This window comes from Amphiprion ocellaris, chromosome 9 (genome assembly GCF_022539595.1).
Source record: "Amphiprion ocellaris isolate individual 3 ecotype Okinawa chromosome 9, ASM2253959v1, whole genome shotgun sequence".
Lineage (NCBI taxonomy): Eukaryota > Metazoa > Chordata > Actinopteri > Pomacentridae > Amphiprion > Amphiprion ocellaris.
This window is the reverse complement of record NC_072774.1, coordinates 17,189,590-17,217,400: the sequence shown is the minus strand read 5'-3', so window position 1 is coordinate 17,217,400 and position 27,811 is coordinate 17,189,590. Positions and strand designations below refer to the sequence as shown.

General features: G+C 39.3%; 1 protein-coding gene across 2 annotated transcripts in view; it reads right to left on the bottom strand.

Annotated features, from left to right (window-relative positions):
• The window catches only part of bbs9 (Bardet-Biedl syndrome 9), a 179,320-nt gene that overhangs the window by 68,309 nt on the left and 83,200 nt on the right, over window positions 1-27,811 (bottom strand). For both annotated transcript variants that reach the window (XM_035948795.2, XM_023271681.3), the window contains 2 exons: window positions 11,712-11,894; window positions 3,423-3,672 (listed from right to left, as the gene is read on the bottom strand). In XM_035948795.2, coding sequence (XP_035804688.1) covers window positions 3,423-3,672; window positions 11,712-11,894 — 433 coding nt within the window. The remainder of the gene's footprint in view (window positions 1-3,422; window positions 3,673-11,711; window positions 11,895-27,811) is intronic.

Sequence of the window (27,811 nt, the reverse complement as noted above, 5' to 3'; positions counted from 1 at the left end):
TATTATTGACCAGATTTCCATGTATTATGTTAAAGGTCATATCCAAAATGTGAACAAAACTGGGATAATCATTTTCATGTTAGCAGACTTAGAGTCTTTCACAGAACCAGCTCCTGTAATTTGCCAGCAGTTAAAAAGCCAACAATGATTTATTATCCATTGTCCAAACAGAGATTTACTCTGATTGGGACTTAACCTGATTAATATATGTTGCATAATATAAAAAGATTTAGAGTTGAATCTTTTACAAAAAGAAAATAAAAAACAGCAACCTGCTTTTCTTTTTCATTCAGCCAGAAATCGATCCATACATTATTTGTCATTAACCAGACATGATCCTTCTCTCTCTTTAAGCTTCTGGATGACAGACAAAGAAAGATAATAATGTTACTCTCACAGTGTTTTTAGAAGTGGGTGTGTGTCGTAAGATTTTTATTTCCAGGAAACTAACATAAACACATTAACACACACATACACACTCCTCACCAGTGAAGTGAGACTTGTGTGGTATCCCAATGAGAGAGAGAGAGAGAGAGAGTGTGTGTGTGTGTGTGTGTGTGTGTGTGTGTGTGTGTGTGTGTGTGTGTGTGTGTGTGTGTGTGTGTGTCTCTGTGGTTTTGGAGGGAAATGGTCGCCGTTGGTGTTTTTTTTCGAAATGTAAACAAGTGTGTATGTTTACGGGCGAGTGAAAAAGCAACATCTGAGACTGCTAACAAACGAGTGTTTACTGCAATGCTGTGTGCGTGTGTGGGTGTGTGTGTGTGTGTGTGTGTGTGTGTGTGTGTGGTGTCTCAGTCTGTGTGAATTTTGGCATCAGACCAAAAGAGAAAAGAGAGACCGCATGACATGACAAGGAAACATAAACACAAACACTCTTGCCACACACACACACACACACACACACACACACACACACACACACACACACACACACACACACACACACACACACACACACACAGACACACACACACGTGTGCACACACGCACACGCACACACTTAATTAATTGATTCAGTTCTGCTCCACTGAACTTTGTGTTGAATTACTATAATCACTATAATCACTTTTAAACAAGCCTTTAAAGTTTTATAGACCTCTTTCTCTCTCTTCTCTTTCACTCACAGACACACACACACACACACACACACACACACACATGCGTGCGCAAATAGAAACAGTTCTCAAAAACAAAAGCATTATCTACAAAACTTGTTGAGCATGTGGGAGAATATAAATATATATTGCATTGTGATACATGTATTTACCTTGAGCCAATCCTTTCGTGAATTTCTGTGGTAATAATAATTACTAAATTACTAATGAATCAAATAAAGGTTGTGAAAAAGGCCAAAACTTAGCATGTGCAAAACAAATCTGCCAAACAACAGTAATCCTTTGCTATTATGTTGTCCTATTACGTTAAAGCAACATCAGACGAAGAGTTGTGGATCAGACAAAAAGCTCAGTTAGTTACGCCTCTGGAAACACAAACAATCAAACATGCTACTGTGTGTGTTTATGTTGGCAGCACCATATTGTTCCCGATAATGCTTGATCACATGTTCACCAACCAGTCCAATGACCAGAAAAAGACGCAGACATCTAGGAATTATCCATCCTGCTTAACAGGACTGAGAATAAGCAATAAATACTGCAACTTACTAATGGAGTGGTGTTGATTATATGTTAGTACAATATGATTTTGAAAAAATAGCTTATTTTTGTTTAGAGTTTTAAATGCTAGCAACAGTGGAGATGAGGGAAAAGGAGGATGAAGAATGAGGGAAAGTACAAGAAAGGAAGGAGAGGAGGAGACAGACTGTAATTGATCTTGTCAAAAACGACCTCTATAAACTTCAGCAAAGACTAAACGATCCGTAAGGTGCATGTATATGTATGATTCTATGAATGTCTACCTTGCAAATGCAACTGTGCACACCCATATGTGTGTGCATGTTCCAGTTTTTATGAGTGTGTCTGCATCGTATATCTGACACAGACGTGTATGTGCGTTATAAGTGTGTACCTGCAGTTATTTTTATTTATTTTGTGCATATGTGTGTGTATCTGTGGGCGTTTCTTTTTCTAGGGTGTGTGTACAGATGCATTTAAATATGAGTCTGTGTGTTGACAGTAAGGTTTACTATGAATAGGCTTCACGTTTTTGCCTGCTGATGCCTAAAATCTGCACCAAGGGACCAGCTTATATGAGGCTGTCCACTAACACGCCCACATTCACCTCATTTCGTCACTGCTCTTTTTTCTTAAGGTGTTGATTCAATGAAATACGGGGGTAAATAATGAAAAAATACGTATGCATATGACACAGTTTATAGCTAGGGGACTTAAGTAAGAAACTGGGCTTAATTTAACATTACAAATGCTATTCAGCACTTGAGCTGTTTTTCCAATTAAGTTACCTCTGGCAGATATGATTAGAATCTTGCAGAACTTTAAGTACGTACATTGCTGACATTGAATCTTTCATGTGGTGTACACTAGCAGAAAGGAAAATTTCTACTTTCACATACACACATATATATATATATATATATATATATTTTTTTTTTTTTTTTTTTCCTTCTTCAGCAAAGATGCCAAAGTTCACTATTAAATGGAGAATGAACAATCTACCTCCATATATGAATTCCTGTAACCATGTAACTTGAGTCTCAGTGGAATTTAGGCAACTAAAACTGCATGGTTAAAATTAGAAAGATGGATTAAAACAACAACAACAATACAAACAGCTAATGTTAACTCATGGTAGGAGACTAGATGTTAACCATGATCTGTGCTGACAAAGCAAGTTATTTTTTTTATGGCCGACCATCCACCCAGAGCTTGTCATCAGAAGTTTTAGCGAAGCTACATCATGACAACATTGCCTCATTGTTGTCATTTTGATGACCACAAGAGGTCAGGAAAACAAAAACAGGTCGCTTTAAGCATGAAAACAAATGATCAGTGTGGTTTTCTCTGACAAGGGCATTGTCACAACACATTTACAATAACTTGAAGTCCTATTTAGAACCCTGTATCTATCAGGGAAAGTACAATAGTATTAGCTGTAGTTTTCCACTGCAGAAAATATTGCTCAGAATCATGAATGCATTTAACAAGGAGCATCAGTCTCATGTCTGTTATTTACTAAGCACGTCCCAGTTGAGTCCAATTATTAAAGGGACACAGTTTTAAGTCTTTCAATCTAAGGGAGACACCTACACAAATGCACCCTTACTCCAGAGGTCTATTTAAGTCTAAAGAACTGTGTGAACAATTGTTGCATCACTCATCACACCCATTCTTCCCAGATCTCCTTCTTAGTTTCATTCTCAACTCCAGCCAACACTCAAATGCTTTTTCCATCCAGCCATCCCTCCCTTTGCTCTTCCCTTTTCCTTCCCCTCCCTGACTCACCGGGAGCAGCAAGATTCTGGACCTGGGCAGGGACCTGGACATTAGCCTCAGAGGCCAGGGTGAGTCGGCCTCCTTTGCTGATGCGATCGCAAAGCAAGGTGATGTGCTTCTTGAGGCGGGCAGTGTCACGAGGAAGACCCAGCACTGGGCCTCCCGTCTGAGCCAGAGATGTGGCCTGGTCCTTGGGGCTCCGTGACAAGCAACTTCGTAGGAGGTGTGAGACGGCGGCGTCGCAGCTCTCCTCCCAGCCCTGGAGGAAGGTGAGGGGTGAGACAAGAGAGTGAGCAAAAATGTCCACATAGTAACATTTCATTATGATGCTGAGTTTAACTTACATAAAAAACAAGGAGGTGAGGGATAGGAGATGACAGAATGCAAGTGCGAAGGAAATGCTTAAATAGCGTACAAAGCAGTGACAATGATGGATGGATATGATATTGTGCTTTCACTTAATGATTTAATCAGTTTTGGTTTCAAAGGTTTTGGTTTTGTTTGTGTATTAGACAAACTGAACATGGCTCAAGTTAGGGTGTAGATTTAAAAGAGTTTTATTCATTATCATTGCACAACCTTACAAAAATCAAGATGAATGGAATTAAAATATGCACAAGCCCCTAATATTGGTATATAATCCAGAGTTAAGAAAGTATGTTGTATAGTCACAGCGACATCATCATAATGAGTTCCAACCAGCGAACAAACAGTATCTATACACTGTTATCTATACACTGCTTTATCCTCTATAGGGCTGCGTAGAGGTCAAAAGAAGCATTGTGCAGACATAATCAGTATGAACAGGTACCCTAACTTTAGATTGTAGAAAAAACACTGAAAGAGACAAAGCAGGAATGATAAATCACTAAGAAAGACATGGTCAAAAAAAAGAAGGTAGGAGGAAAGACAATAGACGTGAAGAGAACAGAAGAGAGGGACTGTAAGGTGGAAAAATGAATGAAACCTGTAGGAAGTGAAACACACAAGCTAAAATAAAAATAATTAAAAGAGCCCCAGAGTGGGATGGAACTAAGGGAGAAAAGGAGCATAAGCAGGGACAGAAAAAGAAAAGACAAGAAGGGGATATAAAGATGGTGGGGAGACAAGGCAGAAAAGATTTAATGGACAATTATTAGCCTTAAGTCTTGATGCTTTAACAATTTTCTTGACATTTATAAAAGAGCAAGGCAACAATAAAATGTGCAGAAACAAAAGGGACCAACACACATAAACACACATGGTAACAATGGCACAGAGGAGATGAGAAGTCTCTTGATGTAATTTTCTCCGTTTTGGCTGTCTCGGGCTGAGATAACAGATCTGACATCTCTCTCACTCTTTCACACATCAACTTTAGCTAACTCATCCAAATGCAAACCAATGAAACCACAGTCAGTGCTAGTCTGGATGGGTAGGTCTGAAGAAGAGGAGTGTGTGTGTGTGTGTGTGTGTGTGTGTGTGCTGGGTGGGTGAGGAGTGTGGGAGGGTGGGTGAGGGTATGTTGACAGGTACCCTCTCTACCCTCCAAACCTCCCACCCTCCCTGCTCCCCCCTGCCTGCCGCCATGCTGATAGGCCCCTAATGAGCCATAATGACAGGTAATCAAGCCTGTAATGATGATGACAGAGAGATACAGACAGAGACAGGGAAAGAGAGAAAGAGAGGCAGACAGAGAGACAGAAAGAGAGAGAGAGAGAGAGAGAGGAGTCCTTAAAGGTCAAGGAGATGAGATGATGACAGAGGATAAGGCAGATATTAGAGACACAAAACAAGATGAGTGGAAAGACGAAGAACGAGCAGAGATAAGAACGAAGGAAAGAGAAGACAGTGGAAGAAAAAAGGGTTTGGAAGGAGGGAAAAAAATGAGAGAGGAGGAGGAGGAGAGATGGGAGGTGGGTGACCTATTTGTACGACAATACCTCTCCAGGTTATCAAATACTTGGAATGAAATAACTGCAGGTTTCTGTGGAAACTTGGCACGCTCATGCACGCGCTCACTGACACATACGTTCCACATGCTGTGGAGGAAAATTAAATGTCTTTAAACCTAAACTGCAGACATTCATCCTCCTGAACGAGAAGAAAGGAAGCAAAGAAAGGTGGAGCGGAGCGGGTTTGGACCAAGGCCAGAGCGATAAATTAAGACAAAGTTCCCACTAATGCAGAAATAGGAGCGACGTTTGTTTTCTGTACCCAGAAACAAGAGAGGGTTTGTGTTATTCACTGATCTTTGAAGACTAGAGCAGCTTATGTTAGTGAACATGTGTTGCTTTTTAAAAAAGGAAAACTTTGGGTCCATGTGCATTCGTTACTCTTACAAGTGGTGTATGTTGAGGTAAATGCTAAGCAAAGAGAGGTTATACTTTTTTAGCGTTTCAAGAGAAATGTGTTTATGGGAGCAAAAAGGAAAGCTGTGTGAAGTTTTAGCAAACCATTGTCATAGTGACAGTTTTGCTTTGTGGCTATATAAGAGCTCCAATCAGTGAACAAACTACCGATGCTATCCCAGCATGGACTTTGTAGTGTACTTTACATGGTGTTTTAATTTCAAACCACTAACGCCAAAGTGAGATTTGTTGCTTTTTATATTTACTGAAATCAGATTACTCATGTAATGATCAAAACAATAAGTATTGGAACTATTCATTCATATTTGTGGAGGGGGCAGAGGAATATCAGTCGAGGAAAGTATCCACAAAGCTAAGGTGACTACTGATGTGCCAGACAGCGGTATATCTAAATTCTATGTTTCTCTGTTTTCATTACTTTAAAAGATGGTGTCTTGGAAATTGAAGTCCCCATATAAACTACTGACATTTAAAAGTGGCTATGTGTGCACTGTAATTTATCAAACTGTGTAGCCTCACTGTGCCACTGTTGTTGCTTTGACAAAGACACACACAGATGGTTGAAATATTTTCCTTTTCTCTTATTAAGTCTCCTAAGTCTCATATCCTTAAACAGCCCGCGGACTGCATCAGGAATATTAAGTCTGACAAGGGGGAAATCCCAGGTGTGATTGCAACATTATTGGACAGCCATGGATAAAATGTTCCCGAGTCCAGCACACAACCTTGGAGGACTCCCAAAGAGACAGGTAAAGGTTCAGAAAGCAATCCCTCAGTCCTGACATCCTCATCCAGACTGGGAAAGTCATTTGAGGAGCCGGAGTTACGGCTCTGTGAGAACAAAGTCATACAGCCAGTCTCCAGGGGAAACATCAACCACACGATCACTTCCCTTAACCAAGTCAGTGGTATCCATTTTCTGAAAAAATATCACAAGGACTGGATTTGGTACAGTGCAGCTTTTTTTGTTTTTTACTGTGCAATTACTGAGTGTAATCAACTTCATATATGAGCAATTACTGTAAACACTTTCTTACCGACAATCACAGGCCTTAATATGGTCTAAAACCTGGGTATGAATGGAGAGCAAGAGGATAAAAGGAGAATTTAAGTAAAGTGCTTTGAGTTCAATTAAAAATATGGCCGGTGCAGTAATTGACTGTATAAGATTAAATTCTCTTTTAAGTCATCAAATTGTTCAACGCCTGCAGCAAACTTATGACAGTGTCAGTTCCTAATATAGTTCACACTAGATGTATGATTGTGAAGTGAAAATTCTTTAAGTATATTTTTATGTGGTGTAGCAATATTTTCTCCATGTAATTTAGGGCCAAAATGACCCAGAAATGGACGGGGGAGAATGGAAAAATGAACCAAGGGACTAAAGACACCTGATAAAGCAACTTTGTTGCCAGACAAAAATAATAAAAAACTGTTCTCCACAGTGTTTGGGCACTGGATCTGCTAAGTCTGGTATTAAGTCTGGTATTAAGTGGTAGTTAAAGCTGGAGAGAGATTGTGGTTATGGAAAATAAACTATGATTAAGGTGTGGTTAGGCATATAAAAGACATCAGCCGCGCGTTGTTTTAAAGGTGGCAGCTAAGTCATGGTTGTGTGTTGCTTCAGGTACCAGTGAGACTTGAAATATGATCCAGGAAGTACAGTTAGCGGAAGAGATTAAACGTTTTAAAAGCTTAAGAGATGCCAAAACACTGCACAGTGGTTTCTAATGCTCCTTGACAGGATTTTACAACTTTGGAAAGTCATCACAGAGGAAGCTATTCCATCTTTAGTCACACAGATCGCAATGTAAATAGTAGAAATATGTTGTTCACAAGAAAAAGCAAACCACCAGGAATGTCCACAGTCAAAGTTGTTCTGAATGTGGCCTTAAAGGCACAGAAATATCCAATATGGATATTATTCCAGGGGTTACGAGGTCCGGGTGGAGAGAAGGTTTGGTCCAAGTTGTCTGGTTGGGGTGCCAGTCATATGGAACCACAATGATTCAAAAACCCATATGTTATGTTATATTTTATATGTTATATATAAAAACAGCACCTGGGGAAATAAAACTCTATGAAGCTCTGAGAAAAAAAATAGAGACTGGAAACATTTCTAAGTTCTCTTTAGTGCTTCTTTACATCACCCAGAGCAATTTCAGCTAAGAACACACACTACCAGTCAAAAATTTGGACACACCTTCTCATTTAATGGTATTCTTTTTTCATGACTATTTACATTGTAGATTCTCACTGAATGCATCAAAACTATGAATGAACACATATGCAATTATGTAGTAAACCAAAAAGTGAGAAATAAGTCAAAGTATTTTTAGTTTTATATTTTGGATTCTTCAAAATAGCCACCCTTTGCTTTGATTACTGCTTTGCACACTCTTGGCATTCACTTCATGAGCTTCATGAGGTAGTCACCTGAAATGGTTATCATTCATGGTTTTGATGCCTTCAGTGAGAATCTACAATGTAAATAGTCACGAAAATAAAGAAAAACCATTACATGAGAAGGTGCGTCCAAACGTGTGACTGGTAGTGTATGTCTAAAAATCTTCTTTGTGGTGCTGGAAATAGTTTTGTGGTGGGATAAGGCTAAAGAAACACTTTCGAGTACTATATAGAATATCTTGGTTACGAGAGCAGGAAGCTGGTGTGAGGCTGGCTTTATTGTTGTACGACAGATTCTGGTAAAACAAACAGAGGACTGAGAATATGGGGGGCATGTGAAAATAGAATCCAGACAGACAGCACTGGCAATTTTGTTCAAGAGACTGACAAATGGAAAAAGAGACAAAAGAGGGAGGGAGAAGAACAAGAAACAAGGGATGGACATGGGAAAAGGGTAAAATCCAGAGTCAAGAAACCAAGGAGACAGACAAAGCAGAGGAAGAAAAGAAAAAGGGGAAGTGAGGAAGAGAAAAAATATGATGGATGGATGGAGAAAATGACAGCATACAGCAAGAGGGCAAGATATAAATAAGGATGGTGATGCAAAAAAAGAGCAAACGATGGAAAATTAAGGAAAACAAAGATGCTAGAGATGAAGAGAAGGAGAAAAAGATTTATATATCGATAGAGGGAAGGAATGAGAGAGGAAAGTAGGATGCAGGGGGAGGAGTTGATGAAGCAAGGAGAAGAGATTGAAGAAAAAAGGACAAAAAAGGTCAAAATAGAAGAGAAACACTTGAAGTAAGAGGAGAGATGAAGTAGACAGAGAAAGAGAGAAGCAGAAGGAATGCATGAAGAAAATGAGAAGGAGGAGGCATTCTGCTTGGCTGCAACCAAATGAGACATTTCGTTAGATACCACACAGATGCATTTCCTCGAGAGTTCCTCCCTCTTCTTTTTTCTCCTCCTCTTCCTCCTTTCTTACCTTCCTATCTAAATATTTTCTTTCTTTCTTTCTGACAACTGAAGAAGCCTCTTGGATGAGAGGTGAAACGTCTTCAAGGAACCTTCTGAAAGTCCAGTTGGATTGATTTAAACAACTTTGGATAACCATGACCTGGATGAATGAGAAACTACACAGATAACAAGGAGGACAAATACAAGATCTTTCATATATTCTGTTTTATACAGTATTACTACAACTCCAGTGGCAAAGTTCATGAAAACAAGCCCAAAGAGCACAGACAATACTATATAAACAGTTTCCTCTTACATTCCTTTGATTAAAATGCTATATGCCTATTTAGACCACTAAGGACTTACCACAGTATTAGAATTTGTGAGTATGAAAAAGTCACTTTTTTTCACTTTTGGGCTCTCTAATTTGCAAAGATTAGTAAGAATGTATTCAACTTCATAATTAGCAATGCAGAACTACAGAAGAACTGAGTGTTGCAGGATTGCAGAAAAGTAATTCCATTGATTTCCACAAGCTGTTAAATGGAATAACAGCAGTAATTTTACTGATAGTCAAGAAGTCACGATGGTGTTTCTTGATTAAGAAAAACTGAAGGTAGGTATTTGAATACTATATTTTGCTTCACTTAATTTATGGTGATTACACTTTCAAAGCAAAGACAATTTTCTGCAAGGAATGTAAATAATACAGATGTGTAGGCCAAAATGTCTAACTCTTTTCTTAAACTTATGTAAGGAAAGATCAGTTACATTGTACTGTGTTATTTATTAGGTAAATATCTCAACATTTGATCAATTTATTGCCAAAACTTTTAAATTACTACTCGAGTAGGTTCTCCAAAAACACTCATTTTGACAGTGGCATTTTTGAGGAAAAGTCACTGTTCCAGTCAGCAAACCACAAGACTGAAATGCAAATTTGATGAATCCAACTTAGATCCATAGAGTGATAGCCAACAAAAAGATCTTTATGTATTTTCTATCAAAAATTAAGAGGGAGTGATGAATTACAGTCAATCATTTGTTCAGGAAATGAATGAAGTGGAGAAATGTTTAAATAGCTGGACTTTAGATGAAGCATCAAATTCATTCCTTGACTTCTCTTTCACCTCTCCTCTTCATTATCCCTTTAACTCTTCTCTGCCTGCCATTAATCCATCTCTCCAACTCTCTGTCCTCCTCTGGGACTTTTCACGTCCGTCACATTCCTGGGATTTATCCCACTGAAAGGAAGCTCTCTGAGGGTCGGACTCCCACTCACCTGGAATGACCTCACCTGCGTTGACACAGGAGAGGTCAAAAGTCAAGATGAAGATGTGATGGGACACATCCACTCTGAGACACCCACTATTCAGTTCAGCACACAAGTGGCACTAGTGTGAAACTGAGATTTTGGTTCCACAATTTGGGATACTTTGAGTCCATCGTTTTCTGTCATAACTGTAATTGTAAATTTTGGAAATTGTGCTGATGACTTTAAAAAAAAAAAAGCTGCATCACCATCTCTTTAGGTACAGCACTGAATGGGAGAATATGCAGCGTTTTCTGAAAATAGTTCATCAGTCCACCTGTTTGTGTAAATGTTGTGGACGTGACCCTGATTACTGCTAATTCATTTAATGCCATTAATCCCATTTAAAATAACACACACACAGACACGCACTTACATTTTCAGCCCCTTGAGGCTCATCAACTGACCCTCTCAACCTATTTCTGTCTATGATCTGTGTGTGTGTTTGTGTGCGTGCACGCTTATGTGTGTGTGTGTACTGTAAGATATTTTATGCACAGTTGTGTGTATGTGTGTTGGTCTGTCAGAGAAGGCTGGAAATAGACTTACTGGTAATGAGAGGTTCAGGGGATTGATCAGAGCTATGGAAAAACTAACACACACTCGTGCACGCACACACACACACACACACACACACACACACGCACACACACACACGGAGGTACTCTCAGTCTCTATGGGGTGAGAAATCTTTCGTGGTCTGACTGCAGCAAATGGAGGAGCTCTGTCAACACGACTGTTTATGTAGAGCCAGTTCCCCTGCAACATGCACAACACACTCACACAAATATATACACAGCGACACACACATACGTGCACACAAAGCTAGAAGTCTGAGTCAGAGGCCGATTAAAGAGTAATGTGCCATCCATTCAAGCTGAGACCTCCTGTGACCTTGACCTCTCTTGTGTGTATTCATGTGTTCATTCTGTCTGTTCAAACGCACACACAGCTTTAATGCTAAAATTATGAACAGGTACCACAGAACACACTCTTAGCGCAGAGCTGGCAGGTGAGTGTTGAGAGGTAGAGAGTGAGTGTGTGATTGAGTGCGTGTGTGTGTGTGTGTGTAGGCGTGTGTGTGTGTGTATTCCTCAGGGGCCAGAAGTACTTAATGTATTTTAAAAGTTTTCAGTGTGTGTTTAAGCTGGGGCTGTGTTTACTGAGCAGGCTGTAGACGGATGGACAGACACTGACATGTTAATGGCCTCGCACACATGCCTCCTATGTGCATGTGTGTGTAAGTGTATGTGTGCGTGTGTGTGTGTGTACCAGCTGTGGCGTGTCTTGCAGCAGCGGCAGCAGCGTGGCCTCCAGGATGGCGGTCTGATCGGGGGTCAGGCCCTGCCACAGCGACAGCAGCAGCACAAGCAGGTGAGTGGCGCTCCGCAGACGGACAAACGCCTCCTCCAGCAGTGCCCGGTTCTCCTCTGCAGCCTCGGCCAGCGCCATCACCTGGAAAGCAAACAAGTCAGTGAATCACCACTTTAATAAATGGTTTGCATCTTGTCAGTATCTTCATGATGTACTACTGTATAAATTCACTCTTGGCTGCTGCAAAATCTAACATGAATAAATTATTGCTTGTTTAACTTGCCATACTATAAACAGATGCCAACATTTTACTTCATCAGGAATTATATGACACCGAATCACATGAAAGTGCTGCTTCTTAGTGTCTTTAAAACTTTAAACCTGAATTTGATCACCATTTTGTAGCAAAGAGGCTGTGAACAGCTCTTTGATCCAGATTCACTTTGTTCTATGAAATACTGAAATACCAAATAAAACATAGTACAAATACACTTCGATCAGTTTACAAGCCTCAAGTACAACATGATGACTCGAGAAAACTGATTGCTAAAAGAAGCACTGCATGTTTTTTATTTCACAAAAGCGGGGCATTTATCATCCCAAAAAGTAGATTCTTTTATTGGAATAAGATGAATTGTCCTTTCGTGTTTTGATGATCTGGGCCACTTTTTTTCTAGAACACACACATTTATCCTAAAAAGCTCAGAGCCTTGACTGCACAACTTGTGTAAACAGTTTTACAAGCATCAAGTCTGCAGCTCTTATTGTCACTGTCTGTTCTGTCAGGTGCCTAATTTATTCTCACTTACGATAGTCAGAAACAAATTGATCTCAATATATTATTTTTAAAACATGTATAGTTAACATTGTATGTACTGCCTTTACATTTTTGGCTTGATATGTGTCCTTAAAATTTAAAATAATGCGTGCATCATGTATGTGTGTCAAAATCTTTGGTGGGTTATCAGTTGAAACCCAAAGTCAAAACAAAAAAAAAGTAAGAAATACAATAGACATGACAGTTAAAGAATTCCTTACATTGCTAATTTCCTAGGCTGATTTTTTCTTCATTGTTCTTTAATAGTAGGTCATCTTTTAGTGGTTTTAGTCATCGTTTTTTGACACTAACCTCACTCAAGTTAATAAGGTAGAAAATGGCAGTGCAACTGAAAATCTAAAATGCTCGTAACGTAAACTGCAGTGGAACCGTTCAATTTTAACTATCCATTTTTTTACTCTCCTCTTGCTTCCGTAGTGTGGCAAACCTGGTTTGTTTCCATTTCCCTTGACAGCTTGTGCTTTTGACCTGCATGACTTTTGTGACGCTGCAATGAATTATTACAGATAGAAATGATCTCCAAAACTGTGGAAATCAAACCATAAACTTAATAAAAACAAGAACTGCTCTTTAAAAGGAACTCTCCCTTTAAATTTTCTCTTTGTAGTATTAAACACTCACTCCTTGACATTGTTAGATGTAGTCGACATCGGATCCAGGGAATTTGCAATGGCTTGCATTCAATACCCACAGTAGTACATCTATAGAAAACTCCACCGAAAAATCACTGCTTTGCCAATAAAACATTAAATAGACTAGGGAACAAACTTCTACAACTCTGCAATGAATTATGAGTGAATTGAGAACACTTTTATAGACTCTTTCAGTCCATGAAAGAGGAAGCTACACATTTTCCGATGCCATGTTTCCAAACTACAGACTTTGGTGCCCTGAAAACCTTCTTTTAAACCAGTCCTTTAAATATGCACACATTTTAAAAATGTGTTCTTTTGGATTATTCCTTCAACATTATATTCCTAAACAGCCGGAAATAAACATTAGCCCCGTGATTTGCACATCCTTCAAATGATTATTCCTTGTGTTTCAGGGCTCTTTCTTGTAGTCTGTTGGAATTACATTTCAGCTCTGAACAAACTGCACCACTGTTCCCTTGTTAGAGCGCTGGAAATCCCATTTAAAGGCTGTTTATTACAGAATTGCATCTTTCTCAACTGGAGAAATAAATGACACTGAAAGGACGAATTTCAGCAGAGTTCAAATAAACTGCTCAGTGTATGCCCAGTCAGCTTACTATGACAACTTGCCCCTAGAGTTGGTTGACGTCCACATGGAAAAAGCAGAGTTTTCAGGAAGCTACTGTTTTTCCAACAGTAGCATCCTAAATTGTTTTTGCCAACAATCTCAGGATCCAGGAACACAGACAAAAGCAGGTAGAAATTAAATATTTATTTTGAAATGAAGATGAGGGAAAACAGCAGTACAGCTTAAGTTCTACTAGTTTTCACTGAAGTGGACAGCTCAGCAGTAGATAAGAGAAAGCAAGTGAACGCATGAATGAGGTGAGGTGGGACCAGGTGAGTCTGACCTTCAGCAAAGGGGTCACTCCCTCCATCCTTCCATCATTGCAACAACAAGTGATGACAAAGCAAGACGGATGCAAACGAAGACAACAAGAAAGGACAAGCCGGACGACGCGAAGGGAGGGAAACAGGAGATGAAGGAAGAGAAGAGGAGATGAACGCACAGAGAGAGAAAAAGAAGAAGGTGAAAGCAGATCTGGGACTAATGGATGAGTGTGTGTTCAGATAAATGAGTGATCTGCAGGGCTGAGCGCCAACGTACGCCAGCAGTTTGTTTGACAAATGGATTCAGCACTCGCCATTTGATACTCCGAAAACAGAGATGGAAGACTCAGAAGCGAAGTGTGTGTGTGTGTGTGTGTGTGTGCCAGGGTTAAACAGCAATTGCCAAAGTAAGCCGTTTTGATTTGTGTAACACTAAACTACAAACATATAGGTACATGAGAACGTGTGCCCCATACAAGACTTGAACGCTAAGTGTAAACAGTCAGTGGCAAAACTCCAATTCACTTCCCTTCGTTTCCGTGGTAACCCCAAAGAGTCTCCAGCCCTCAGTCATGGCTGAGGTCATCTATAGGTGCCATGTCACTCACACCTTGTAAGTAAGCCACACATTCACATACACACACACTTAAGAATCAATAAACACATAATCCTTACAAATACTGTCATTTTTAACTTTAGTTCTGTTCTTCCCACATAGATTTGTATGTATTCACTAACCGCCTAGTCTAACCTCAGCACATGTCTGACCTCCCCTTAAAGAAAAGTGTCACAAATAAGGCTGGGTGTCAAATCTGACTCATTGCTGAATACTGACTAAAATGTAGCAACACAAAACGTGGCACTAGATGGTTATCAGATGACTTATTAGCAAATTATTCTCGATCCATTAAAAGGTTTTCTTTTTTAACAAACGATGATAATCAATGATCCAAATTCTATGATTTCTTCATTTACACCTGATGCAATAAGCCTTTTAGGTTGATGCAACCCCTCAACACTCATGTCTGTATTAAAGTTTTTTCCCCCCATGGTAATGATTCCTTTTTAAAAAGGGCTTAGATGCATCTATGTGCTGTTGCCTCTTCCAGAGTAGGTGGATCTATAAAGTCTTTGCCTTCGCTACTCATGGCAGCTCGAGCTCACTAGCTAACCTATGACTCAGCTCAAACACTTTAAGCTACAGAATGGCAAGTTGTAATATTGCAGTAATGTAGTCATGCAAGTTTGTGCTGGAAATTCATTCTGAAATTGCAAATTGCAAGTTCATTAGTACATTTGATGTTTAAATCTGCCTTGGAGAGACCAGTACATGGCAGTTTAAAGGTGGGAAAGCTCATCCATGCATTAACACTATACGTACTTCCTAACAATGAAAAAAATTACTTTTCACCAGACAGGATCTTTAAATGCAAGCAAAAGAATGAAGAGACTTTGTATTCAGTAAACTAATGTTGCAAAAAAAGTATTTTATCACTGAAACTCAGGTATCATGCAGGCAAAGTTATTGAAAACAATTACACCAAATGTTCCCACAATGTCCTAACGCTCAAAGTGTATTTCCAAAGTAGTCCACATAAGACTAATATATTGACCAATATTATATTTCCCTTCTGGGGATAAATAAAGTTCTTGTACAAAGAAATAGGCACAGAACTCCCAGTGCATGAATTCTTGATACCCCCATGTGCAGTTTCAACACACAGACACACATACACACAGACACACACACACACACACACACACACACACACACACACACACACACACACACACACACAGACACACAGACACTATCTTCATCCTTTTCTAGACATACACACACACACGACCCCAACCACCCTCCCCTCGGGGTCTCAGAGTGTATGTGTGTGTGTGTGTATTGATAAAAGGCTCCAGGTCCAGTGAAGGGCTCCATTGTTGGCAGCGGCTCGGCTCCACACACACTCTGATTGATGCCAGCTGAGAGAACACAAAGACACATTTAGCCTGAACACGCACACACACACACACGCATACACACACACCAACACACGCACACGAACTAGAGATATAAGAACATATGTGATCCAAAATTTGCACAAAAGTTGACACAAACACATACGGATGTATGATATACGGACAGATGAAGTGAGCACTGCGCACACACACACACACACTCAGGAGGATATGAACACACATGGTGCTTTGAACACACCTTCAGAAAAGAGACAAACCTGCTCATCTATTCATGTACCAGCACAAACACACACAGTAGCTGTTAGTTGTATGTCAGCAGCTGAACGACTGGTGACCTTAAACAACCTGCAGTTGAAGCTGCAGGGGTCACAACCTCCTGACGTGTCTGCAATAAAGTCTGGACTCTATTCAAAACACATAAAAGGGACATTCTGCTGCATCTTGCACGCTTAAGCCTGGTTTACATCTCAATGACAAGGTGCAACTTTGTGACATCAGTTCTTCTTAGACTGGTCCTTTAACCATCACCTTGAAAATTGGACGTCAGTGTTGTGAGGATGAAAAGAATCCCTCTTCTACACACTCTTCTATCCTTCCATTCATCTTGTTGTACCTCTGAAGCACAGAGAGCAACAGCTTCTATCGCCAGCCAGGATCTTAGGTTATTCTGAGAGTTACAAACCACACACAGATGCACACTCACACAAACAAGCAGTCAGGTTTATGTATTCATGCACAAATGCACTAAGCTATGCACACACATGTACGAAAGCCACAACAAATGCACCGAAAAAACACAAACAGAAATCATGGGTAGCTTTATCTGTGGACGTGCACAATTTAGAGCACACAAAAACACACACGAATGCATACACAAACTACGTAGCTGTGGTATAAATTAAGTCATTTTAGCCGATGGACCACATGAGGTTTGATAACTACAAGTAGCAACCTGTGGAGAAAAAAAAACATTTAGAAAGCTGGTTGAATGCTTAAAAATAGAACAGAAAAGACCAACAAACAACAAAACTAAAATGTGAGGTTAAATCTGAGGCAGGGCTTGTTGCACAGGGTTCAAAATACTGAAGAAAAAAAAAGCTGAAACCCTTGACTAACAGAGTTCAATCTCAGTATGTTTGACTTTTAGTATCCTAGCTCAGTGGCTTAGCTTCTGACTGTAAGAAAGAACTGAGTCAATGTTTTCCACATTACAATCTCATAAACCAACCTTTATCCCTACAAATCATATTTAGATACTTTTGAAACATGCTGTCTTGATTATGTGTCTTTTAATCAGTTATCAGTTAGGTTCAAATTCTAAGCAAATCTCTGTAACCTGCATTAATTAACAATTATAAACAATATGTAGTTATAAATAAGATAGCACTTAAAGTTTCATTTATGCACAACTTGTGAGAATCACTGACAACCTCTTTAGGCCTAAAATATTTACTGGCTGAGCTTTGTGTAGTGTGCTTGTTGAGTGACATAACAGCGATTTGCATATCACATCTAGACTGCCAAGGGCGAGTCAGAACGCTGATAATTGCAAAGTAATCCCAGACTGAATGGATGATGTTGAAATCGGCGCTCTGTAGGGGCCAGACCATCTGTTGCAGGATTTCTTATTATTCTTGTCCCTGAAGGTAGTGCTTTGTATTTTTGGCTGTATGTGTGTGAATTTGGGAGTGGGAAATTGAAAAATTTATAGGGCTAAAAATTTTTGTACAGCACTGCATCTGTAAAGTTGGTAATGTTCATACTGAACGCTTCTACAAAATGTCATTTTTTCACTTAAACTACCAACAATATCTACTCATAGCAACCTAGATATGATTAACATGTTCATGGTTATTGTTACGGTAACTTCAAAGCACTTGGTTAAGATTTAAGGAAAACACAGCTCTTTGTTAAATACTTAAAAAAAATGACACTGACTTGAAGCACAGGAAAGAGTTTGATTACAGTTTGAACTACTGATCAGAACATCCATCTTTCCCTTATCTTAACCAATCATTTTAATGGCCTGAACCTCAAGACACAGGCAAGAAGCAGAGTGCAAACCCTGAAATAGATAGAAATAGAAATACAGGCTCTTCGTGTTTTTGGGGTCACTTCACAATCATCCAGATAAAGGACGAAGTAAAATCTGCTGGGGAAACTTGGGAAATGCTGTCTAATATTATATACTGCATCCTATAAACTATATTTGTAGCAGCATGTCTCAGTGCGGTGTTTTGAGAGCATATAGGGCGGAGGACATTATGCAAATCATCACCCTAATACAAATCAAATACAGGTTGCTGTCAGGTATCCAGGAAATGGTATATTTAATTGCTAAAGTTAACGCAACTGGACATGTTTGATTTTCTAGAAAGATGATTCACTTCTTATCTGAAACAGCTGGAGAGACCTTCAGAGAGAGAGACAACTTCAAGAAACTTTTGAAAGTCCTTTTAACCTTGTTTTAGCACTTACATATACTTAGGATGCTCTCTGCTACATTGGAAAGTAAACAATCACAGTATTTGTCCTCTAACTGGGTTTCCATGTCTTCTGTGATATTTCTTGCAACGCCTGGGATTGTATTCCCAGTTCCCAAAGTGTACAGAAAGCAGAATTAATCAATAACAGCAGGTCAGAGATGCACCAGATTAGGCCCTATTCAGTTTGTCTCTACAGTAAAATGACCATTATCATAATTTATGCTCTCTTTTAATTTCAGATAAATGAACTCTTCGTACATCTAGTTCAAGCAAGAAGTGCATAGGAAAGGGTGCTATACAGTCTGATGGTTTTGCATCAAAACATTATGATTGAATGTATTTTTGCAACTTAGACAGTGTGTGGGGAATCACACCCTCTGTCAATGCCCGATTAATACTGGATTGCTAACAGAAGTCGACATATTCATTGCCGAAGTTCGATTTGGTCAAACTTTGGCTACAAAACCTGGAGGAAAAGTGCTGCCTACGAGTGCATAAATGCTCCCTTCACTCTGTCCTTGCTCTGTGATATGTTACACTTGCACATTTGGTGCAGAAGTTGTGCCTGTCCGGTTTTAAAAAGCTATAGCATTATTTAACACTCAGCTTGAGCAATAGCTCTTGTGTACCACTTCAGATATCAGCGGTGAAGTCAGAAAGGCAATAAAGTAAATGCTGAGCCAAAAACCTAAATGTGTTTCTGTCAAATATCAGCAAAGGTTAGTAAAAGTCAACATCTCTGCACATGGGAGAATGGAATAAAATTATTTGTTGCCAGAGTTTTATCCTCAGGCAAAATTACACAGGCGAGAAACAAAGCGCAGTGTGTTTTTTTGTTGTGTGTGTGTGTTTCTGTGTGAGTGTATCTTCCACAGAGTCGACAGATTAGATGTTTCCTGTTCAGTAAGCCACAGCAAACAACATGGATGGACTCCAAGCCGCTCACACTCACACACACGCACACTCACACTCATTCACAGACCCACACAGTCACAGTGAAACACATATGTGCACACATTTACACAAAATAGAAATACACACAAAGCTGCGATATCTGTGGAAAATGACAGCAGTGTGTTTGGCAGAAAGCAACGTGGCAGAACACATCCCTCCTACGCCAGAGGATGATGGTACGTCTGACGAACAAAGCGAGAAGCAAGGACAGAGAGAGAAAGAGAGGTAGAAACAATAAAAATATTTACATGTTTACAAGGGAAAAGGGAGAGTGTGAGATCAGAGGGTGACAGTGAAGTATGAGGACTGATGTATAAAGAGAGAGACAGAAAGGGGGACAGAACGACAGTGAGAGAGGTATGAACTGAAAGAAGTGAGGAGAGGAGTAAGAACTTTGAAAGAAGTAAAGCAAACAGCCGAAAAAGGTTCATGTTGGGGTCAAATGAATGTGCTATAGATGACTATGTTTGTGTGTGCACGTGTGTGTGTTCAGGCTCAGTGTTTCCGTGTCTTAATTAAAGAGCCAATTAGAATCTCAGTTTAACGGCGGCTGGAAATACAGAGCCCATTTCCTTGTAAAGGATGACTAATAGACACACTCACAAATGGATACAGTTACAGGCACAAACACACAGTCTGGAAGTCTTAAATACACACACTATCACTCATTAACATACACACACACACACACTCATGATCCTACACACACATCCGTTCAACTTTCCCTTTCCCCGCCAGCACCACATTTTCTTAGTAATGAAAGCGCAGTAACAGATTCACGGTTTCATTTCAAGTAGTGAGGCCCAGATATCGAAATATGTGTTTCGTTTAAGTTCCTTTCAGCTGTTGTAGAGCTTAACGTCTGCTGCCAAACACCTGCAGACACACACACAGGAAAAAAAAAAAAAAAAAACACTGCAGGGGCGTACAAAGGGCTGCAGGGAGTTAACCTAAACAGTACAAACTGACACTAGCTTACAATATCATGCTGCACAAACACACAGAGAACAGAGACTCCAAATACTTGATGTCTTTAGTCCCTTTCCAAAAAAATAGCCCTTTTCATCTTGGCTTTTGCATTTCTAATCATCTGTATTTCATTTAGGAAAACAGGAGTATTAGTTGTGGCTATTAACTATGCACTGTGACTTACTTTGGCTTGCTTGTTGGGTATAACATAACATTATTTGTAATGTTTGGGGTTTATTGTTAGATCCTCTTCTGGTCAGATTGTCTGTGAGTACTAATTCAATATAATATCTTAAATAGGGATGCATTTTTTTAACTTCAAAAAAATCAGATCAATAACTGATTACTGATAACACAGATTAAGTATTTAAGTTGATATTACTATTTTGTCATCAGGCACATGGAATTAAACACAAAATGTATGTTAGTGTGTTCCTATAGGAATGCATCCATGGTAAACCCCATCTATTTTCCATAAATGAGTGCTGGTCAGAGGCCATTAAGACACGCAGAAATCTTTGTCATGTTGCCCCGTTGTTAGCTAAACCCCCCACAACGTGTAGCCGTCTGGGGCTGTTACAGTATTAAAACGTAATAGGCTCCACCTGGTGGTGCAACCAGGTAATACAGCAAAATTTTTGCCTTGTTTTCTTACTTTAGACTTATCAGTTTATTCTTTTTTTTTAAATAAACGGTTCAATTATTAATGGTAATTAATCGATCAAGAATTAATCATTGACATCCATACTTCCTAATTAGCAACGTGTGGGAAAACAAAACAAAACAAAACAAGAAAAGTCAATAATCAAGATTACTTTTTTTAAAAAGCCTGTGTCAAGTTCTGGCAGACAGCATTGAAACAGCAAGAGACAGTGAGGTAGATGATATGTTGGGAGGTAAACAAGTGGCAGACAGTGGAGACAGAGCAATCTGGCGGACGAGTGACGGCGTGATCAGCAACTCATCTCATCTACTGACTCTTCCCAGTGTATGATAGATAGATAGGCAGACAGACAGACAGTAACCACTATTGTCTGTGGTCAAAACAAGCACATGCATACAATACTGATAGCATGGTCTGTCTACACTCCCACTGATAAGACAGGAGGACAGACAACGACAGAGGAATAGACAGAGGAGAGTGAGAGAAGCAAGAAAAAAACTTAAAAACAGAAAAGAGACAAAGAATGAGATGGAGACAAAAAAAAATTGAGAAAAAAAGAGATTATTGTTTACTCAAATCTCAATGGAGAGTTGAGAGAGAGGAGAAGGGGGAGGTTACGTGATAGGATCTGGCAACCCAACCCGATCCAACCACTGACTGTTTATCATTTGCTGTGGAAAGCTTTGAAACGCATCAACCTTATAACCACGACCTCCTCTGACTTTCTCATCCTCTATGTTCTTCATCTTCATATCTACTCTTTATGTTGTTCCAGTCTGGTTAAAGGTAATTATTAATTACCATGTCTCAAAGAAAAGTATCGCTATTGAATTTCACTGCTTTTTTTGGTGCTTCAGTGAACCTGATGCATTCAAGCCCCTGTCATCTTACATCACTGACCAACATAAATATGCCACAGCTTTATTATAGACTGAAGCAAAACTGTGCCCTTAACCAGTTACGCATACAATCTATTTTCAGTATAACTATCAAATCTCAAGAGGACAGTTTACCTAATGTCACCAGCTTATTACATGCTCAGATAAAAGAAAATGTCTTCTTGGTCAACAATAATTTCCAGCAAGGTATATTGAAGAAGGGACAGGAACAACAATTTATACATCCATAGGGGCAGAAAATATACCAGAATGCAAGCTGCAATCACTGGTTCTCTTGGTTTAGTATCACTGTTATCAATGACTCGCCCTTATCTGGATGACAGCTCAAGGAATGCTTATATGGAACAGTAACTCTACATTCTGTCCAATCTTGTACAGTGCAGCCGCTCTCACTGAAGATTGAAGACCTTTTCCCAAATACTCTGGTGTCATCACTGTCTCTCCTGTTTAGGTAACCAATAATATCTACTACACAACAGTGGCTAAAGTGTTGATATGTTGCGAAGAAATTGTTGTCATAGGAACAAAACCTGGCATAAAGGGGCACTGCAACACATCTGTGAAATACCTTCTAAATGCAATGTGGCAAGGTACTGAACTGAGGAGTGACAAATACAAAACAGCCAATAGCTTTAAATTATGTCCACACTAACAGAGTTATTATTATACACAAACCACTGATATTGTGGATGTTAGATTTTCTGGGCAGACCTTTATTCATTTATCTAGGCAACATTTTGCACATGAAACACAGCTCTAAAGGGCCGCTGTTATCACAAAACTGCTCCTAAGAAATGCTTTAATGCTTTAAAATGTCCTGTATTGTTTGACCAACAGTCCAAAACCCAAAGATATTCAGCTTACAGTGGCATAAAATAGAGAGAGAGAGCAGAAGCAAACTGTCATTTGTTAGTAGCTGCAAGCAGAGAATGTGCTTCAATAATGACTTTAACCGCCAAGATCTTAAAAACTATTAAAATGTTTTTTCTGTCAAACAACTGATCAACTACTAGGAGACAAGTTGGGGAAAAGAAGGTATTGGCCAAAAATATTATTTACTGATCGGCTCTACTGGGAATAGCTATTAAATCTCATAATATTCCAAACATTACTTGACCAGGAATGATAGATGCTGGAGATCCAGTCATTGATGCTTGTTCTATTTTTTCCACTCTCTTCAAGGTAATCTAGATGAGTTTAAGTGAGAGCTAAACACCTTACATGGAAAAATACAATAAGTGAGAAGGTGTATGTGGTTTCTTTGGTTAAAAAATAAAGTCAAAGTCTACTTTTTTGACCTCCTCACCAATCAAGGCTGTCAGAGATGCTTTAACAGGCCGTCGTTCAGCGGTACAGACGGCTGCTAAAACACGGCGGTGTGATTTATGAGGCTGTCCTGCTCCGTCAAAGAGTCGGCTGAACTCTTGTGTTTTTCCTGGGACAGCGAGGCCGAGTGAGAGAGGCCTTCTGCTTTTCTTTGACACGCGTGTTCACACGGTTATGAACAAAGAGCTTTATTCTCCGCTGATAGGTCGTGTGTGAGAGACCTGCCCTCAATCGCTCTTCTCACTCCCCTCCTTCAATTCATAATGAATATGTCTCTTTTTCAGTTGTCAGAGTCTGAAATATGGCCAGATGAAAATGCAAACACACTGCCTGGAAGAAGCCTATGTACACAACACACACACACACACACACACACACACACACACACACACACACACACACACACACACACACACACACACACACACACACACACACACACACACACACACACACACACACACACACACACACACACACACACACACACACACGCAGGCAACTCCAACACAGCATCTACCACTGACCCAAAAAGGGCATAACTACAGAAACAAATAGTTGATTGTTCACTAATCTCATGATGAAAAGATTATTAATGCTTGTTTTTCATTTGCTTATTCATATTTTTTTGTCAGCTATAAAATAGTTATTTTTTTCATATAGCATTCTGATCAAAGGTGAAAGAATTTGTTTTAAATCTTAGTAAAGATATTCACATTTCAAAAATATTAAATACTAGTATGCCAAGCCAACTTTTTTATAAAAATCACTTAAAAAAAATCAAAAATACTTTGATAGCATGTAAAGGGAACAAATAAATATGGAGTCATATTGTTTAATATTTCACTGGCTTCTGTGAAGAGTTGGGCGTTGAATAAGGTCATTTCTCCAAATTTAAAGCCTCTTGAGGAGAAATCAAAGGGGAAAAAGTGATTGACTTTCAGTTTTTTGAGTGCTGGTAAGCCAAAAAAAAAAAAAAAAGGCTTTTAACTCTTGTAACTTAAACATCAAACATGCAGCTCAATATTCTATTATTCAAAAACACATTCAGTAAACACATTATTAAGAGAAATTTAGGTTTGAGCTCTAAACACATACACACAAATCTTATCCAATACAAAGACAACAATCCTCACAATCATCAAACCACATTTAAGCAGGATACACGTGTGTGGATGCAAATGCACACACTTCCAATAACACACACAGTTTCCTGCATCTCCTGCTTGCATACATGTAAAGACGCATCGTAAAGTATAGACAAAAAACTTTAATAAAAGCTTAAATCCACATTCTCTCTTCCTCTCTGTGAAGCATAAACACACACACACACACACACACACACAGGTCAGCAGTTGCAGCAGTGTGCTGGGTGGTCCTGAGGGGCCCGGAGGCCCCAGACAGAGCAGGGGACTAAATTACAGAGTGTGACCCACCACAGTGACACCCAACCTGGGATTAACACCCAGGCTGAGTCCCAGGCCACTGGTAGCCCCAGGCTGTGGGAGCTGACCTCGACAGGTTCAGAAGTGACCTCAAACGCATACATATGCTGCCTGGTTGAGCAAAGGCCCACCCAGGGATGAAATAATGACTGGGCTTGGTTGGTCCAGCTGGATGATGGAAGGGGTTCTAGGTGGAGGCTGGACTCGAGATTTTGGTTGTGATTAGATGGCTTATCTTGTATCCAGAAATATATAGATTGTGTCTACACGTAAGTTCGAGACAGATCAGTGTTCACACCTGGCACCTTAACGATTCTCTATGGTGTCGCAAGAGCAGCACTTTTCCCAGCTGACTTCTGAAACTATGACCACGTGTGAAATAGACAAAATTTACAATTTGGTATTTGGCAATCTAGCCCAAGAAGAGTTTACACTTATATTTATGGTATTTCCAAAAAAGGCAATATCACATTAAAGAACTCAAAATCAGAAATAGACTTTTGTTGGACTTTAAAAGAAAAGTGCATTAGCAATCAGTCGATTATTTGATCCTTTTTAATCAGAGCAATCTTTTTTAAGGTTGGTAAGTCAAGTTAAATCAAGAAAAAAGACTAATACTTATTAGTTATTCATTTAGAATATTAAAAAAAAACCTTATAAAGGTCTTTACGGTCCTTATACTGTATTGTGATCCTTGTGTTTTGTTATCCATCAAAAATTTTAGGATGAACAAGGCTGTTAACAGCTGTTAATAGATACGTTCTAATTATTTTCTGAACATGTTGTAAACAAACATGCACTTCAAGAAAAGGAAAATTTCATGAGGGCTGTCTTAATATTTTTGTGAAGTGCAAGCGGCCATAAGAAAGACATCCACCAAATACACATCATCGTCACAAAAGTTAAACTGAGACCTAACTAATGAAAAGCATATATATGTCATAAAAATGTTCTTCCTTCACACTTTTACACTCCAGTTTGGCTGAAAAGCAAAGTGATGCAATAAAGGCGTTAAAAGTTTGAAAATATGTCCTGCTATATTCCTGAAAAATTCTCAGAGGATTTATCAGATTTCATGACTTTTTCTATCAGGACTACACAGCTGAAAAATCTAATATGTGTAACCCTGAGTGTAAATTATTTAATTAGTTCATTTATACATCACCTCTATGACACTTTTGCTTGAGGTTGTAATTTCCTACATTTCCCAGAACACCTTCAATTAAAAAAAAACTAACTTTCTGCATTCGGATTGTGTGCTGTGTAAGCTCTTGGTAAATCTGAGAGTAGACAGTCATGAAAAAGCAGGTTTCAATCCCTGGTGAAAAAACTTGATTTTTTTTTTTTTTTTTAAATATATATCACTGAAAATCTGTAATCAAACTACAGTGGAACTGCTGGAAACATCTGGAAGTGACATCACATCTTCTGCATGTGGAGGTCAGACCAGGTGAAAGGAAACTCAAAGGTGGAGAAGGAGGATGTAGGTCTGAAACGCGCACACACACACACACACACATGCAGACGCACACATGCACACTTCAGATACAGCTGTTTGGAAGTGTGGTTGGGGTCAGAGTTCAAACAGATACACCGACACACTCATGCCCTAAAGTGAGGCACTTAAATCAATTCAGGCTGAAGTGTGCGCACACACACACACAGTCCTGACACAAACACACCCAGACAACCTCCCAAAGAGACTTTGCATGCATGCATAACAACACATACAGTTAGCAGAAGTGCATTAATAGCTTTTGATGTGACTTAACCCAAGAGCCCATTTCACTAGAACAGCTGCAAATTGAATGTGTGTGTGCATGTGTGTGTTTACTTTAAACCTTCCTCAAAAGCCAAAATATATATGAACTCTGCTGGCCCGTCGAAGAGTTCAGTGGTGCAGGAAAACACACTGACATGGCTGCCTCACACACATTTTGTTACACACAGACTCTCGGCTGCCTGAGAGGAAAATCAAATGTACAGGGTGCACTACATTAAACTGGTCCTGATTAAATCAAATACATCAAAATAGATCAAAGCAGGCAGAGCTCTGCAGCAGAGTGAGACTGTATCTGTTGCTGGCACAAATGAGTAGATCTGCTAGGGGCATGTCAGGTCTCAAGTCATCGTAAATTACAAAGTGTAGGTCATTTCAGGGTCTGAATGCTGACAGTTAAACTGACATGGAGTTCATTATTTTCCTTTTAAAGCTACGCTGATGATCTTTACCATAACAAAGACAACGTTCTTCTAAGAACTGTTGACTGTATGTGGCTATGCAAAGCTTGACTCTTGAATTAAGAGCTGTAACAGTTATTAGAAGCAGTTAAAATGAACAAAATACACTGAATTCTGGATATCTTGTTATATTAGTCTGTTCCTCAATTTCTTCTCTTGTTTTAATGTATACTGCTATGCTGTCCCATCTTAATGTCCCATGAATGTCATGAGATAATTCTGGACTAAATGTTAGACTCCTGCTTAGTGACTACCTACGAATGACAGCGTGCAGACTTCTACTTTTCTTAGTCATTAGGTGAAAAATATACTGAGGTGGGTAAGAAACACGTTTTCAAATCTGCAACATACGGACCTTTGCAGTGTGGAAATTCCCTGTAAATTTAAACTAATAAGCAAATGTATAAGCATCAAAGTTTTCTTCAAATGTACGCAGCGTTCTGAAATCAAAGCCTTCAGATTAAAGTGTAAATGCTCATGCTACAATTACAAAACAATCACGAATAAACAGATGACACAACTCAGGACCGGACTGTAGGACTTAATGATGTGTAAGTCAGACTCCACACAGATGGACAGAGAGAAGAAACACACTGGGCAAAGATAACTCCTGTCCTGTCTGATCATAAAAATATCCTCAAGTTATTTTCAGACTTTTCTCTTCATATGTGCTGTATGTTGCCAATGTGTATGTGGTCTGTGGTGTGGTGTGTGAGCATTTGTGTGTGAGCAT